The sequence below is a fragment of the Pteropus vampyrus genome, unplaced genomic scaffold (genome assembly GCF_000151845.1).
Source record: "Pteropus vampyrus isolate Shadow unplaced genomic scaffold, Pvam_2.0 Scaffold15, whole genome shotgun sequence".
Lineage (NCBI taxonomy): Eukaryota > Metazoa > Chordata > Mammalia > Chiroptera > Pteropodidae > Pteropus > Pteropus vampyrus.
Window position 1 is genome coordinate 3,423,952 of NW_011888796.1, and position 17,717 is coordinate 3,441,668.

The 17,717-nt window shown below is 34.2% G+C and overlaps 1 protein-coding gene and 1 pseudogene across 9 annotated transcripts in view; both read right to left on the reverse strand.

The window, feature by feature from the left end:
• The window catches only part of FUT8 (fucosyltransferase 8), a 205,222-nt gene that overhangs the window by 74,814 nt on the left and 112,691 nt on the right, over nt 1-17,717 (reverse strand). For all 9 annotated transcript variants that reach the window (XM_011384300.2, XM_011384264.2, XM_023526973.1 and 6 more), the window contains 2 exons: nt 4,681-4,796; nt 4,402-4,564 (listed from right to left, as the gene is read on the reverse strand). In XM_011384300.2, the coding sequence (XP_011382602.1) occupies nt 4,402-4,564; nt 4,681-4,796 (279 nt within the window). The remainder of the gene's footprint in view (nt 1-4,401; nt 4,565-4,680; nt 4,797-17,717) is intronic.
• On the reverse strand, nt 1,892-2,007 carry LOC111735862 (annotated as a pseudogene).

Below are 17,717 nucleotides of genomic sequence, written 5' to 3' on the forward strand. Positions count from 1 at the left end.
GAACAGGAAAAATTAAATCTTATTTACTATCATAGAAAACTATTAGAATTATACACAATTAACGAGAGAATACCTGATAATAGCCTCTTTGAATAAAATAAAACTATTGATAACATACAAATAAAATTCAAATAGCCAAAGTTTAGAATATCTACCTAAGTAATAGTAATAGAGTAGAAAAGTAATAGAATATCTACCCAAGGAATAGCTTTACACAATGCTTTGAGCAGGTCCATCTGTGAAGTACTTCAGTCATTCATTTAACAGTACACTTTGCAGCTTGACTATTTTCATGTTTACCCTTTTTAAACAGGTAAGAGTCTACCTAACATGTGATGCTTTATCTTTTGTATATTTATCATTCTCACTTGAGATCCAAAACACTTTCTTTTTATGAAAAAGAGTAGTTTTATTTGGATAAACCAAACCTACAACTTACTGCCTCCTTAAGGAATTAACTTGCAGTCTTACACACTAAACTTAAGTTCAACTTTTAAGTTTTTCCAATTAGAAAACTGAGGCCCCTATGGACTATTATATAGCCTACAATATTATTTTAAAGTTACTGGGGGAAAAGTCATCATCCGTAGGAAATTGTGTGAGTCAATCATGGAAATATACAAGAAGTCTTTAACTATAATGGTGTTATATGGACTAAGCTGGCAGTTCATTTAAATTATTTTCTCAGTTTTATAAGCCTTTCCTATCACTCTCAACACACTCATTATTTTTTATATATCATAGGTTTCATTATATTTTAATGTGGTCATTTGCTTTTTCCTACCCATCAAATGAGAGTGATCACAAAACTTGTTGCAAGCCTCAACTTTAAATAGCAGTTCTGTTTCTGGAGATGTAATACAGGGGGATAAATAACTGGTCTATCAGCAAACGCCTGTTGAAGGAAAAAAGGAAATTCAAAGTGTTCTGCACAGCTTTACATTAAATCAAACATACACATACACATAGACAAAAAACACTGCATTTCATTGACAATAATTATAAGGACCTCAAAAAGGTAAAATGACATTAGGTCTAATTTAAAAAGAAAAAAATCTTTGAACATAAAAAATTAGAACAATAAAAACGTAAAAGTAAATGTTTTTACCAAGTTACACACCAGTACTAAGTCTTGGAATCAATTATTCAAATTCATCCCAATCTCTGTCAAGAAAGTAGAATAACCAAGTTTATAACTAGAAAGCCAAACACTGAAAAAAGTACACTAATTTTTATGCTAATGCAGTCAAAGTTTCAATGTAATTCTAAATATGAGTTATCTATTCCAATAGTCAAGTAAAATTAAACTTGCTTTTCAAATTTTTTTTCTTGGCCTCCCCACTGGAGATCATGCAAGGAAGACAAGCCCAGGAAACGACCTTAAATCCAAACTAGTTCTTTGATGATTCGATAAGCTTAGAAATTATCATCCTGCTAGATTTATCACCTTTTGGGCAAAGACATGAGAATAATCAAAAAGAAAGTTTTTGTCATGGCCCATTATTGGGAAACATGGTACAGAAATGCTCAGTTTTCAGTGACTCCATTCTAAATTAAATCTAGAAGTGTCCCCAAAGCCAGAAACCTGTCTGTCTTGGTTTTAACTGTGACCGTCTCAAAAAATATAGAAGCTGGGTGATAAATCTAAAGGCCTGGTATAAGACCAGGTAAAAGCCTGGGAAATATAAACTCAGGCAAAGTACCAGCAGAATAGTGCTAGTCATTTCAGGGTAGAGTACAGATGCCTGAAGACAATTGGTAGAGTAGAACAGAATCTATGACTCTGACAGCAAGCCAGCTATGACAGGCAACAAATCCTCTATTTCAAAAGCTGAGCTACATTTATGTTCATTGTATTTTCTTTTATTTTTTTATTATTTATTATTACTTATGCCTACAGCACCTGGTCTTCCTAGGTAGTCTCCTATCCAAGTACTAACCAGGCTCAACCCTGCTTAGCTTCCGAGATCAGACTTCGGGCTTGTTCAGGGTGGCATGGCTGTAGACCATAGACCGTGGCTCAGCCGGGGCGCGAACCCAGGACCTTCTGCATGTAAAGCAGAGATGCTAACCACTACACTATGGAACCACTTGTATTTTCTTTTAATTTGCCAATTTTTATATTTTAATCTTCACAAAACTCCTTTTAAATGTCCTAGTCTGTCTAAATTATGCCATTGAAGAACTACAAGGAGAGTATTTTGTTTATATCTGATTCAAAATATTAAAGAGAGAAATTCCCCAAGGGCTAGCACAGAGCAAATGTACTCCAAGCAAGAAAATCCCAAGGTGAAAGAAGTATGTTTGATCATATATAAATTATGCCATAATTAAGTTGATTTAGAAAGAGGAAAAAAAATCAGCGTTTCTGTTAGACAAAGTTCCAAGAATGAAAGAAACCCCTTTGGAAGAAACAAAACCCCACATGTTTTTTCTCTATAATTAATGTCTTTCTGAACCAAAAAATGATAAGAGTGATTCATAGGGCAATCTGAACAAGAAAACTGATAAGACAACCTCTGATTTCTCAGAGAATATAGGATTTCAGAGAGTACAGAGACAACCCAGACACTATAATTTGGGGAAGTGTAAAAATAAAATAAAGATTTTTGTGTAATGTAAAAATCATCTGAAGCAAACATAAACGTCTGTTTTAATTCTTACACTCAAGGATCTTAATCTGTTTATATACTCATTAAAGGCTATTTCTCTAATGTTTGATTGTGCTTTGCTCATTATTTGTACCACCGCATTCTAATCTGGCTGCCTGGTGTTAAATTACTACTCTATGCAGTTGTAACCCAAGTTCATTATAATTTCTGCAAAAGACTGCAAAAGAAATTAACTTAGACACCTTGGGTACCTTTCCATTTCTGTTCTCTGTGAAATATTTAACACACACTAAAAGGTAGTATCAGGAATCATAATATATTTAAAACAGAATTTAACTTAAAAAAAATTAACATTGATTTACGTCAACTTTTCAGGGCCTGACTTTTTTCAATAGTACATCTATACATCATTTCTACACATAGTAGCAAAACATATGCACAAAATAATTCTTTAAATAATTAACTTAGAAAAGACATGAAGATTAAATTCTCAAGTAATTTGATTAAATCACTCAAACTTTAAAATTAAACATTCCATCAGAAGTCAACAGTCAAAATTCTCAGTACTATATAATCTACCCAACAAGCCTCTTCAGATTTGGATTTTCCTATAAAACTGCAATAAGTAAAGCACAAAAGCACATAGCTCTAATTAACAGAATCTTGGTGCCTAGACTCAGCTTTAAGACAGAAAAGCATTAAGGACAGAATCAGTCAGCATTTGGTCTAATGGTTTAACCATGGCTTGATGGCAAGCTAAGCTAAAATATCAAAGAGACTGCTAAAAGTATGGCCTAATAATTCAATGCCCCTTGAAATTTATACTATCTTATTTCTGTAGAGTTATTAATGTTAAAATGATTCTAATAAACTGATAGATTTTATTTGTAACTCATTTAAAACAGTAGAGCAATATTTCAAAATCATTACAATATTGCTGATGATGCTAATATACATGAATCTCTTGGTTGTGTGGTAATTCTTTCCCTTTCACAGTGGTAGGTTGTGTTAATACAACAATTTTTCTTTCGTTATTCACTAATGAGACAGTAATTGCCATCATAACCCTACTGGAAATATAAATGTGTAAATATAATATGCCTAAGGACAGGTTTCACTGTATTTATAATGATTCCCAAACACATTTTGTTCTGCATGAACACACCAACAACATAATGTTTTCTTTTCTGTGGAATATAAACAGCATATTTTCAGAAATGTGCAAACAGAAGAAAGAAATTTAACTAGGTAGATTTCAGGTTCTTCTTTCTAGCAACTAAATGGAAAAGCAGTGAATAGAATACTCCCTTTTATCAAAAGGGAGTATTCTAACCTTTAATTAGAAACTCTAAAAAGAGACTATTTTAAAGTCTTTAATATTTCAATTAGAAACATAACTGCCAGCCTCAGTATGAGTTCGAACATACTATAATATAAAACTGTACATTCCATTTCAAATATCGATTGTATATGAAGGAAACTTATTTCATAAGTTTCAAAGTATTTCAAAGTATTATTGGCGGACATCACTACCTTCAAAGTTTACTTAGGGTATAAAAGTTTCTTGAAGTGTATTTTAAATATTATTTTTCAGTGATATATTTTAGTTGATGAACTACTTTGGCAAATATTGTCCTTTGAGACATCAGGTACTCTCTTGATCCTAAATATGGTAGGTATCATTTATCATTCAGTAGGAATTTATCAAAAGTTCCAGTTCACCATTCTTAGATTCTTAGACTATAATCTTTACTGAAAAGTCCTAAAAAAAGGAATGTAAAAGTAGTACCTTTCATGATGTCCTAAATCTGACAAAAATTCATCTGCATGTCTTTGGAGTTCATTTCCTTCTAAATTCTTTAATTTCTTCAATTCACTTTGTAGAAAAAACCAGAGCTCTTTAGCTCCATTTTCAATCCTCCTCCGTAGGAGTTCATGATCCTTCCCCAGATCTGCAGTCAAAGGACAGAGAATACCAGCATTTCCAACATTTTGATAAAAGGAAAATTTCAATTATTTGTGCTAATAGCAACATAGTGAAGAGGAAAAACACTGTAAAATCACCTACCATTTCTAGTTTGTTTCTTATAATTTTCAATCTGTTCTTTGGCTTTCATAAGCTGCTCTTCTAAAGCACGAACCCTTCCAGAAGCCGGCCCCTGATCAATGGGGCCTTCTGGTATCCTGTAGTTCAGGGAAAAAAATGTAAACATTTAGCTTATCAATTACGCAACAAAATATATGGTTATTAAAGCTACATGCTAAAACATATTTATTGGTAACTCCAGGAGTCACTGAACCATGAAATATATTAGAAGTACCAATGAAATTCTTTCCAAAGGTATAGGATAAAGCACAAATACTGGAATAATACCGAACAAAAACAAAAACAAAATCTAGCTCAGTGATCTCTGACTTTCTAGGAATTAAGAAACCTTTAGAACTGTTTCCTAAAAACCCTCGTATCACTTAGAAAAATATCTATCAGTGACAAAGAGGTAAATTCTTCATTAGTGTTGAGAATAACAAAGGTGAAGGAGAGGGTGATGAAAAAGCTTAAAGGGAATTAGAAAGCACATATCTCAACATGTGTCAATGTTCAAATATCAAATAAAAATAATATAATATCAGGCTATGTATATCTGTGCTCCAATTCATGAACTCATGACCTTAAATTACTAAGCACTGGTTTCATAGGAAAGGGAAAGACAAGAGTAGAAGAGGAAGTATATCAGAAAAAAAAAATCTGAAGATTAATGTCCTGTTTATTTCTATCAGAAAAAAAAAATCAGTCAACAATATAAAACATTAGAACATAGCAGAGGAATTCCAAGATCTCTTGCTTATATTATCAACCTATCTGTAAAGCTTCTTTCCAAACTGTACTGGTTTCTAACACGTTTTGTTTTGATGTGACTTTTGGCAATATTCTATACTCCATTTTGGTCATAAAAGACATCTACATCCTAATCCTGAAACCTGTAATTGCTTCCTTATATAACAAAAGAAACTTTCAACGTGTGATTAAGTTAAGGATCTTGAGGTGGGGAGATAGTCTTACATTATCCAGGTGGATCAAAATTGTAATTGCAGATGTTCTTATAAGAGAAAAGCAGAGGGGCATTTTACTACAAAAGAGGAGAACACGATGTAGCTTTTAGCTTTAAAGATGAAAGAAGTGTTCATGAGCAGCAAATGCAAGGAATTCATTGCTAGAATCTGGAAAAGGCAAGAAAACAGATTCTCCCCTAGAGCTTCCCTAGGGAATGTGGCCCTGCTCACACATTGGTTTTGGCCCAGTGAAACTCCTTTAGACTTCTGTCCTCCTGAAATGTAAGAGAATAAATTTCTAGAGTTTTAAGACACAAAGTTTGTGGTATCTGTTACAGCTGCAATAGGAAACGAATACACACACACACATACACACACACACACACACACACATACACTTTTGCAAAATTATTGTGAATATTAAATAGTGGCTAATTTTTCTACCAAAATCTATTTAAATGAGAAAATGTCTATAATAGTACTTAGCACAGTGTCTGTCAATAAACTTTATCAGGACTACTATATCTGGGCTCAATCATTTTAGAAATGAGCTGTAACCTCAAAATGTTTGGAATATCTATTTAAACCATCACAATCATTTTAAGAGAACTTAATTTTTAAATTATGCTTGGTAGAACTTCAATTCAGATTCAACTTAGTCCTTTGATGCAAAGACACTAAAACAGAATTTTAAATACTTTTTCTAATATTTTTATATAACAGATAAAGCCAAATTAACTATTAATTACCTATACCACTTCAGAATACATGTTTAGTAAAGGAGTTCTTATCACAGCTACACCATAGTAAATAAGGTATTCTGAATTTTGCATAAAACTGTATTCATTAACATTGAACAGAAGCATGAAAAATCACTATGCTCCAATCATGAATGTCCCAGGCCACAAAATTTGAATTAAACAGCCCTCATTTTTATGCACACAAAGTGAATAATGATAAAGCGAATAGAGTTTTTAGGTGCATGATTACCCAATTTATAAGCACAAATGTGTATACATTCATAAATGAAGCATTTTCTGCTGTATAGTTTTTAAAAATTAGCACTTAATCTCTTTCTGAATTAGATGACTGATTTCTAAGAAATAATTTGAAAACAAAATAAAACTACTATCTCTTGGAATTTATTTTGGCAGCAATATGCCACAGGACAAGGACGTCCTTTTCTAGAACACACTTTAGTGATACAAAATTTCAAACAATAGAAAGATATGCCTGCATGGAGGGGGTCCCTCATGGCTTAGAGTTTCTCCGGTGGGAAAAAGAGAGCGCAAGGTGGATATCAAGCTTCCCCAGCATTCTGGATGCTTCCTGGGAGACCCCTTAAGTACTGTCTCATGGGAGTTACTGGAAAAGTCAGCTAGAGATAGAGAAGAGGAAGGGCTCACAGCAACAATGCACGGATGTTGGCAGACTATGTTCCTGCCAGAGTGGGGCCTGAGTGGAGATCCCAACTAGTGGCTCTGATGTGCAGAGCTGAACCAGTGGCCCCAACTGGCCAAGGAGTTTGGTTTGTAGTCCTGCCTGGTTTGGGTCACCAGCCAGAGTGCAGTCTTGGTGGAGGAACTCATTCTAGAGCCCCACCTAGACAGGAAAGCAAGGCAGCAGGGCCTACTCAACTCAACTGCTGAGCATAACCTCCAGCCCCACCCAAGAGGAAGCCTGGCCAAAGATACCAAGCAGTCGCCTGAGCAGGAAAGCCCCGCCCAACTGCTAAGCATACCCTCCAGTGCCACCTGACCAGGAAGACAGGCCAGGGACCCAAGGTAGCCACGGAGCCCATTCTGCAGCCCCTTTCAGTCAAGAAACCAAGCCAGCAGCACCACCCTACTATTGCACACAACTCCAGCCCGGCCTCACCAGGTTGCCCAACCAGAGATCCCAGTCAGCTCTGGAGCCCATACTATAGCCCCACTCAGGCAGAGAGAAGCCAGCAGCCTTGCCCAACTGTGGAGCATGACCATTGGCTCTGTCTGACCAAGGAGCCCAAACAGTGACCTTGGGCAGCCTCAAAGTCCAGCCTACGGTACTGCCTGGCAGTAGAACCCAGCTACAACCCATTTAGCAGCACAACAACAGCTTACAGCCCCATCCAATTGCTGAGCACCCCACCCATCTATGGGGTACACCTGGCAGCCCTGCCTAACCAGGAAGTCCAGAAAGAGACAATGTCAAACAGCAGAGCATAGCCAATAGCCTATAATTGCAGAGCCCAGGCTGCAGCCCTGCCCAACTTTGAGGCACAGCTTGCAGTCCCATCTGACCAAATAGCACAGTTCCATTAAGCCAGAGGGCATAGCTTGGAGCCCCATCCAACCAGAGGTGACTGCGGAGCCCAGCATGCGACCCTACACAACTGCAGGGTGCAACCAGCAGCACCACCCTGCCCTGCCAGGGAACAGAGCCTACAACCCTGCCCAACCAAGGGTGACTGCAGAGCCCAGCAAGCAGCCTTGCTTAAGTTCAGATCCCAGGCAGCAGTTCTGCTTGAATGTGGAGCCTAGACACCAGGCCACCAGACTGCAGAATGACGACACCCTTCCACCACCTTGGAGCATAGGCAATGGCCCCATCCAATTAGAACCTTTGGAGCAAACACATGTTTGCCCGAGGCTGCTACCACCTGCCTATATAGGGTCCCAGGTTGAGCTGACTGGTGAAAGTCTTTCCCTGCCAAAACAAACCTGTAAAGGCTGGAAAAGAGATGGTTTCCTCAAATGAGTAGATACCAACACGAGGATACAAGGATCACAAAAAAATAGGTAAATATGACACCACCAAAGGAAACTAATAAAGCTCCAATAACTAACTCTAAAGAAATAGAGATCTATTAACTGTCTAATAAAAATTTCAGAATAATCTTCTTAAAAGAATTCAGTGAACTGTAAGAAAACAGACAACTATGTGAAATTAAGAAAACAATGCGTGAACAAAATGGGAAGTTCAACAAAGAAATAGAATTCAATAGAGAGCATCAACATTAGACTTGGCCAAACAGAAGAAAAACTAGTGAATTCAAATACAGGTCATTTGAAATTATCTAGTCAGAAGAGAAAAAAAAAAAAGTGAAAAAGAGTGAAGAAAGCCTACGTCATGGGATTGCATAAGAGAAATGAAACAACCTATGATTACTGGAATCCCAAAAGGGAAAGAGGAGAAAGGGTCAGAAAGCTTATATAAAGAAATAACTTCCAAAATCTGGGGGGAAAGATCATTTACTCCATGACACAATATAATAGAATTCTCTAAAATCAGAGTCAAAGAAACAATTCTAAAGCAACAAGAGGAAAAAAATCTTCACATTCAAAGGAACATCATCCATAGGCCATTCTTCACATTCAAAGGAACATCATCCATAGGCCATTAGTGGCTTTGTCAGCAGAAACACTGCAGGTCAGGAGGGAGTGGGATAATATATTCAAAGGGGCTGAAAAAATATATATCAATAACCAAGAATACTTTATCTGGCATAGTTGTCCAAAAATGAAGGAGGAATAAATACTTTCCCAGAGGAATAAAGACTTTCCCAGAGTGGTGAGTTCATCACCACTAGACCAGTCTTATAAGAAATGCTGAAAGGAGTTCTTTAAGCTGAAATGAAAGGATGCTAATTAGTTACACAAAAATATAAGAAAATATAAAACACAGTGATAGAGTACAGTCAAATTCAGAATACTCCAATACTATAATATGATAGTGTTTTAATCATTTTATTCTGGTATAAAGGCTAAAAGACAGGTATTAAAAAGAACTATAACTTCAACTATATTTAATACCTATACAATATAAAAAGATATAAATTGTGACATCAAAAACATAAAATGGGGGTGGAGTAAAAATGTAGAGTTTTTTATATGATCGAATTATGATCAGCTTAAAATACCGTTATATCTATAAGATGATTTACGTAACCCTCATGGTAACCACAAAACAAAAACCAACAGCAGAGACACAAAAGATAAAGAGTATCAAAGAATATCACCAAGGAAAATCATCAGTCACAAAGGAAGACAGCATGGGAGGAAGAAAGGAAAAAGAAAGTACAAAATATCTAGAAAACAAGGAATACAAAGGTATTAGTAAGTCCTTATCTATCAGTAATTACTTTAAATGTAAAAGAATTAAATTCTCTAATCAAAGACACAGAGTGGCTGAATGGATAAAAATACAAGATCCAAACATATGCTGCTTACAACAAGAGACTTACTTAGGTTTTAAGGACATACATAGATGTTCAGAGTGAATGGGAAAAAAACAGTCTATGAAAATTGTAACCAAAAGAGAGCAAAGGTAGCTATACTTATATCAGACAAAATAGACTTTATGTCAGAGATTGTAACAAAAGACAAAGAAGTTCATTATAGAATTACAAGTGGGTGAATCCTTCAAGAGCATATAACAATTATATGTATATATGCACCCAACATTGGAGCACCAAATACTTTAAGTAAATATTACAGAGCTGAAAAGAAAAATAGATAACACTAAAATAATAGTAGTAGACTTCACTACTACTGTGGAATTCCACTTTCAACAATGGATTGATCATCCAAACAGAAAAATCACAAAGGAAACATTGGATTTGAACTAGACTAAACGGACCTCATAGACATATACAGTCATGCACCACTTAATGACAAGGATGTATTCTGAGAAATGTGTTGTTAGGTGATTTTGTTGTCATGTGAATATCATATAGTTATAGAAACCTGAATAGTATAGCCTACAATACACCTAGGTATATAGTATAGCCTATTGCTCCCACTCTACAAATTTGTACAGCATGTTACTGTACAAAAACAACACAAGATTAAATCAAGCATAAGAAAATAATGATGTAATCAAGAGACATGAACAGAAAATGCATGAGGCTGCTGCTGGCATAACATGGCACAGAATACCTTTTTGTAAAAAACTAATTAATTAATTTTTTATGGTGACACTGGTTAATGAAATCCAATAAGTTTCAGCTGTACACTTTAATAGTAAGGCATATATATATTTACACTGTGTGTTCACCGCCCATAGTACTTTTTTCTTTTATAAGTGGAAAAAGTACACTCTAAAATAACAATAAGAAATCTAACTATGGGAGAGATGAACACACACATTTTAACTATGGGAGAGATGAGCACACACATTTTAAGAAAAATTAATGCCATTACTTCTCAAACTCTTCCAGAAAATCAGAGGAGGGGGACACTTCTAAACTGATTTTATGAAGCCAGCTTTCCCCTGCTACCCAAACCAGATAAAGACATTAAAAGAAAACTACAAGTCACTATTCTTGATGAATATAGATGAAAAAATTCTCAACAAAATACTAGGAAACCAAATTAAACAGCTCATTAAATGGATCATACACCATGATCAAGTAGGATTCATCCCTAGGATGCAAGAATGGCTCAACATACAAAAATCAGTTGCATTTGTATACATTAACAATGAACTATCAGAGCAATTACTATATTAAGAAAACAATGCCATTTCCAATTGCATCAAAAAGAAGAAAATACCTAGGAACAAATTTAACCACAGAAGTGGAAAATCTGTATACTGAAAACTATAAGACTTTGGAAAGAAACAAGACAAAGAAATAGAAAGATGTCCCACATTCTTGGATCAGAAGAATACTTCAAAATATCAATACTATCCAAAACATCTATTGATTCAATGTAATTCCTATCAAAAATTCCAATGGCATTATTCACAGAAATAGAAAAAAATTCTAAAATTTGTATGGAACAGACAAAACAATATTGAGAAAGAAAAGAGTTGTAGGCATCCAACTTCCTTATTTCAAGCTGTTACAAAGTGATATAAACCAAAACAGTATGGTATGAAGATAAAAACAGACATATAGACCAATCGGACAGAATCAGGAGCCAAGAAATAAACCCTCACAAATACGATCAACTAACAGTTGACAAGGGAGCCAAGAATACTCAATGAAGAAAGATTAGTGTCTTCAATAAATGATGCTGGGAAAACTGATAACCACATGCAAAAGAATGAAATATGACCCTGATCTTATACCACTCACAAAAATTAACTCAAAATGGATTAAAGACTTATATGTAACACCTGAAACCATAAAAATATTGGAAGAAAAATATAGGGAAAAAGTTCCTTGACATTGGTCTTGGCAATGGATTTTTATGTATATGACCCCAAAAGCAAAAGCAACAAAAGCAAAATTCAACAAGTGGAACTATATCAAACTAAAAAGCTTCTGCACTGCTAATGAAACAATCAAAAGAATGAAAGGCAATCTATAGAATGGCAGAAAATACTTGCAAATCCTATATCTGATAAAGGGCTAATGTGGAAATATATATAAAGAATTCATGCAACTCAATAGGGAAAAAAAAATCTGATGTAAAAATTTGCAAAGGACTTAAATAGACATCCCTCCCCCACCCCAAATACATCAACAGCCAATGGGTATGTGAAAAGGTGATCAATATTACTAATCATCAGGGAAAAATCATAATAAGATATTACCTCACACTTGTTAGAATGGTTGTCATCAGATAGACAAGAGATAATAAGTGCTGCTGAGGATGAAAGGGAGAGCCTTTGTGTACTAGGAATGTAAACTGATGCAGCCACGATGGAAAATGATATAGAAGTTTCTCAAAAAATTAAAAATAGAATTACCATATGATCCAGCAATCCCACTTCTGCACACAAAGGAAATGAAATCAGTATTTGAAAGGATACTGCACCCCCATGTTCACTGCAGCATTATTCACAATATGCAAGACATGGAAACAACCTGTCTGTCAATAAATGAATGGATAAAGAATATGTGTGTATACACACACACATACTGGATTATTGAGCCATAACAAAAAAGGAAATCCTGCCATTTGTGGCAATACAGATGAGGGCATACTGCCAAGTAAAGTAAGTCAGACAGAGAAAGACAAATACTGAATAATCTCACATGTGAAATCTAAACAAGCCAAACTCATAGAAAATTGGTAGTTGCCAGAAGCTAAGGAATGGGGGAAACGGGGAGATGTTGGTCGAAGGGTACAAACTTCTAGATATAAGACGAATATGCTCTAGGGAATCTAATGCATAGCATATTGACTATAAATAATACTGTACTGTATATAGTAAGTCCTCACTTAACATAGGTCAAAAGATTCTACAACTTTAAGCTACACGATATGCAATGAAATCAATTTTACCATATGCTAATTGATATAAACAAGAGTTAAATTCCTACAGCGTCTCATCAATGTTATAACGAAAGGAGGTTGAATGAAACAATGTTGACTGAAACTTTATCAAGGACCTGCTGTACTTTAAAGCAGCAAAGAGAGTAGCTCTCAAATTTTTCATTATGCACACACACAAAAAAATGGTAATTATGTGAGGAGATGGTTGTGTTAACTAGTCTTATTGTAATCATTTTGTAATATATATGTGTATCAAATCATCACAGTTGTATATCTTAAACTTAAACAATGTTTTATGTAAATTTCATCTCGATAAAGCTGATAAAAACTGGCATCAGGCGACGAAGGGTGGTGATTCCCAGGGAAGGAATACAAATGGTGAGAGCCCTGCTATTGCTCCAGTTTACTGCCTTGGGAGAGTTTCCAGAATACAGAGGTAGAGCCTAGTAAATTTCCTGAGTTGAAGACATAGAGCTAAAAGACTAAAGAGCAAGACAGTTAGAGTTTAGATGAAAAAGTACCATAGAGAAGAGGGATGAACAAAAAGCAAAATCCAAAAAGATGCAGAGGTACCACTTGAAAATCAGTGTATGTAAGGAAACTACTCAAAGCTGGGAAAATAACTGTCTAAAAGGATCAGTGGGAGCAGTGTCTGGCATTCATACAAGGTTGGGAACTGTTCCTGATTCCACCAGCTAGATAGGAAAACTTCATGATTTATGGGCATTGGGTACAATGCTCAGAGGATTTGGCCTCAGTAGTGGGAAAATTAACCATAGACTAAATACTACCTGTGTCCTGCCTAACAATTCTTAAAAGAAAACCCAAAAGGATCAAACCATTATCAAGTAACTTAATACATCTCAGAACAAAGCTTAAGAATATTTTTAAGAATACAAATGTACCTAGTAACCAACAAGGTAAAGGTCATGATGGCTGGACTCCAACAAAAAATTACCAGGCATGCAACAAAACAGAAAAATATAACCCATAATAAAAGAAAAAAATCAATCAAAATAAACTCAGAAATGACATAGATATTAGAATTAGCAGATAAAGAAGTTATTATGACCTTATTTCATATGTTCAAAAGTTAGAGACAAAGAAGATATAAAAAAAGATACTAAACATATAATAAAGACCCAAGTTAAACTTTTAGAGATGAAAACCACAATGTCTAAAATGAAAAATATAATCAATGGAATTTATTGCAGATTATATACTGTAACTTCTACCTTAAAAACTAAGGGAAAAGAGCAAATGAAACCCAAATTCAGTAGAAGGGAAATAAGAAAGATTGGACAGAAAATAACTAAAATGGAAATAAGTAAAACAATAAAGAAAATCAGTGAAACCAGAAATTGGTTCTTTAGAAAAAATAAAATTGATAAATTGATTGTGAGCTCAGCAGTTGAGACACTTTTCCCTCAAAGGCCAAATAGTAAATATTTTAGGTTTTCCAGGCCAACAGGCAAAATGGAAGCCATTATGTAGGCACATATATAATCATTTTAAATGTACATTTAAAAACATAAAATCATTCCTGGCTTGTGGGCCACTAAAAAAAAAAAAAAAGGTGGCTGGTAAAATGTGACCCATAGGCCATAGTTTGCCAACCCTTGTTCTAGTCAGACTGATCAAGAAACACACAAAGATTACAAATTAGCAACATCTGGAAAGCGATGACACCACTGCATATTCTACAAATATTGAGATAATAAATATGAAGAACCTTATGTCAATAAATTTGACAACTTAGATAAAATGGGCAAATAGCTTGAAAGACAAAAACAACCAATGATCACTCAACAAGAAATAGATAACTATATTGCTTTATATCTATTGAAGAAATTAAATTTATCTTCCAACAAAGAAATCACTAGTCTCAGATGGCTTTGCCTGTGAAGTCTACCAAACATTTAAGAAAGAAATAATACTCTCACAAACTCTTCTAGAACACAGAAAAGAAGAAAATACTTCCCAACTCATTCTACGAAGCCAGTATTACCCTGATAGCAAAACCAGAGAAAGATATTACGAGAAAATAACAGACTAATATTCCGCATATTAGTACACACACAAACTTCTAAAAAAAAAAAAAAAGGTTAGAAAATCAAACCCAACCACATGTAAAAAGGATAATGAATCATAACCATATGGGGTTTATCCTAGAATTGCAAGATTGGCTTGACATTCAAAAATAAATCAGTGTAATTCATCCTATTATCAAAATTTTTTACAAAACACATATGATCATCTCAAAAGACTGAGAAAAAGGGCTTGACAAAATCTGAAATCCATTACTGATTTTTTTTTTAAACCCTCAGCAAACTAGGAAATTTAGGAAGTGTCCTCAACCTGTTAACAAGCATCTATGAAAAAATCCGCTAACATCATAGTTAACGGTAACAGAATGAATATTGTTCCCCCTAAGATCAGAAATAAAACAAAGATGTCCTCTCTCTCTCACCACTGCTATTCAGCACTGTACTGGAAATTCCAGCCAGTGCAACAAGGAAAGAAAAAGAAACAAAAGGCATCTGGGTTCGAAAGGGAGAAAGTAAAGCTATCTTTATTCACAGATGACATGATTATCTCTGTAGAAAATCTGATAGAGCTTAAAAAGGTTGCAGAATACAAGATCAACATATAAAATTAATTGCATTTCTAGATTCAGGCAAAAAAAAACAACTGGAAATTAAAATTTAAAAATATAATTTACAAAATCACCAAAAAATGAAAAAATTAAATATAAATAGGGCAAATAGGTATAAGACTATATAAACCAAAAATTATAAAACAATGCTTGAGTGACTTTGTTTAGAAATTGAAAACCCAATTCTAAAATTCATATGGAAATGTAAAAACCCTAAAACAGCCAAGACAAATCTGAAAAAGACTTAAAAAACTAAAAGATTTACACCATCTGATATCAAGACCTATTGTAAAGCTACAATAGTCAAAACAGTAAGGTTGGACAGAAAATAAGTAAAATGGAAATAAGTAAAACAACAGACAAAGAAAGACAAACAGATCAATGAAACAGGATAAAGAGTTCGAGAATAGGCTCACACATATATGTAAGACTGAAGTTTAAAAAGGCACGAAGGTAATTTACTGGAGCAAGGACAGCTTTTGCAACAATAAAATTTTGGGAAGAAAACAAGAAATATACCTTTATGGTCCTCAGTTAAGCAGTTTTCTTAGATACAACAGAAAAGCATAATCCATAATAGGAAAAACTGATAGATCGATCTTTGTTGAAACTAAAAGCTCTTCTTTTTAGAAAGATACTGTTGAGAGAATAAAAACACAAAACACACACTAGAAAGAAAATATTTGCAAATCCTCTGTTAAAGGACTTGTAGCTAGACTGTGTAAAGGGTGCAATCATCAGAAAACAAACCAACCAAAAGAACAAAAAATTGACAGAAAGATTTGAACAGACACCTCACACAAAAAGATATAAATTATCAAATAAGCACATTAAAAAATGTTAAAAATCATTAGTCATTAGAGAAATGCAAGATAGGCATACTGTGCGGCTGGCCTGGTTTAGTCCTTGTATTTGACATGGCAGAACACAAAACAGAATTTGCTGCAGATGATCCTCATGCTCTATTTAGAAAGCCTTCAAAGCCTACGTGTTACGTTTTTATGAGATTTGATGTATATTTTAAAAATATAAAACTCTCCTGAATAAAAGATTTGATGAAAATCTTTATTCAAACATGACGTTGTCCTTCTAATACACCCAGACATAAGCCCCACTCTTCAGGGAATTCAGTGGGTCTGTCCAAAAAGATGAAAACCAATAAACTCCTGCTTTGCAGTCAGAATATGAAAAAAACAGTGAATTTATAGCCTAAGTGGAACGATTATACAGCTCTCTCAGAGAAATTAAACTTTTCTCATCAGAAATATTTTTAATAATTCATTTAAACAGATTGCCTTTCTTAAGCACTTTCGACAATTATGGCATGAATGTTGGAACAATAAAAATCTTAATTAAGAAAAAGAACCTAGGCACAAATAAACGACATTAGGAATAAACAAAGAATCATAAACACGGTTAATTTTAAAACTCATCACAAAAAACTATAAACATTTTCGGGTACTTACTTTAAAAACATGGAAAAATTAATTTCTAGAAGAAATTATATTATCGAAAGAGATCCAAGAAGAAACAAATTGAATCAGTAGCAAAAATCTATTTTTTAATAGTCATATGCAGCTTAACAACATGGGTACGTTCTGAGAAATGCGTTGTTAGGCGATTTGGTTGTGTAAACATAACCTAGATAGTCTAGCCTACTACACACTCAGGCTTTATGGTGCACCGTTGTTGTATATGTGGTATGTCTGTTGACAGAAATGTTATTATGTGGTGCATGACTGTATTTGAGTTTTACAAATCTTCATAAAAGTTACCTGAATCGAAGTTTTCTAGGGAATATGAAAAGACAAAGTTCTAAAATTCCATCCTGAGATTGGTATAAGATTGACATAAATGTAGTATAAAGGTCAAGAAAAGGAAAATTAAAGACTAATTCAATTAAAAACTTATTTTCAAAATTCTAAATGGTATATTAATAAATATAGCAATGTTGCAAAAAATACATCATGACTATCTAGACTTTATCCCAAGAATATCAGATTGGTTTATGATTAGAAAAGCTATTAATGTAAATTTGTTTCATTAAAGGAAATAAAATTACAATCTCCACAGAAACAGAAAAAAATACTTTTGACGAGATTTAATCTATTCATTATCAAATTCTTAACAAGGAATGGCATTCATAGTAAATATCACATCCCATGGATTATATAATCAGAAGTATTCCTT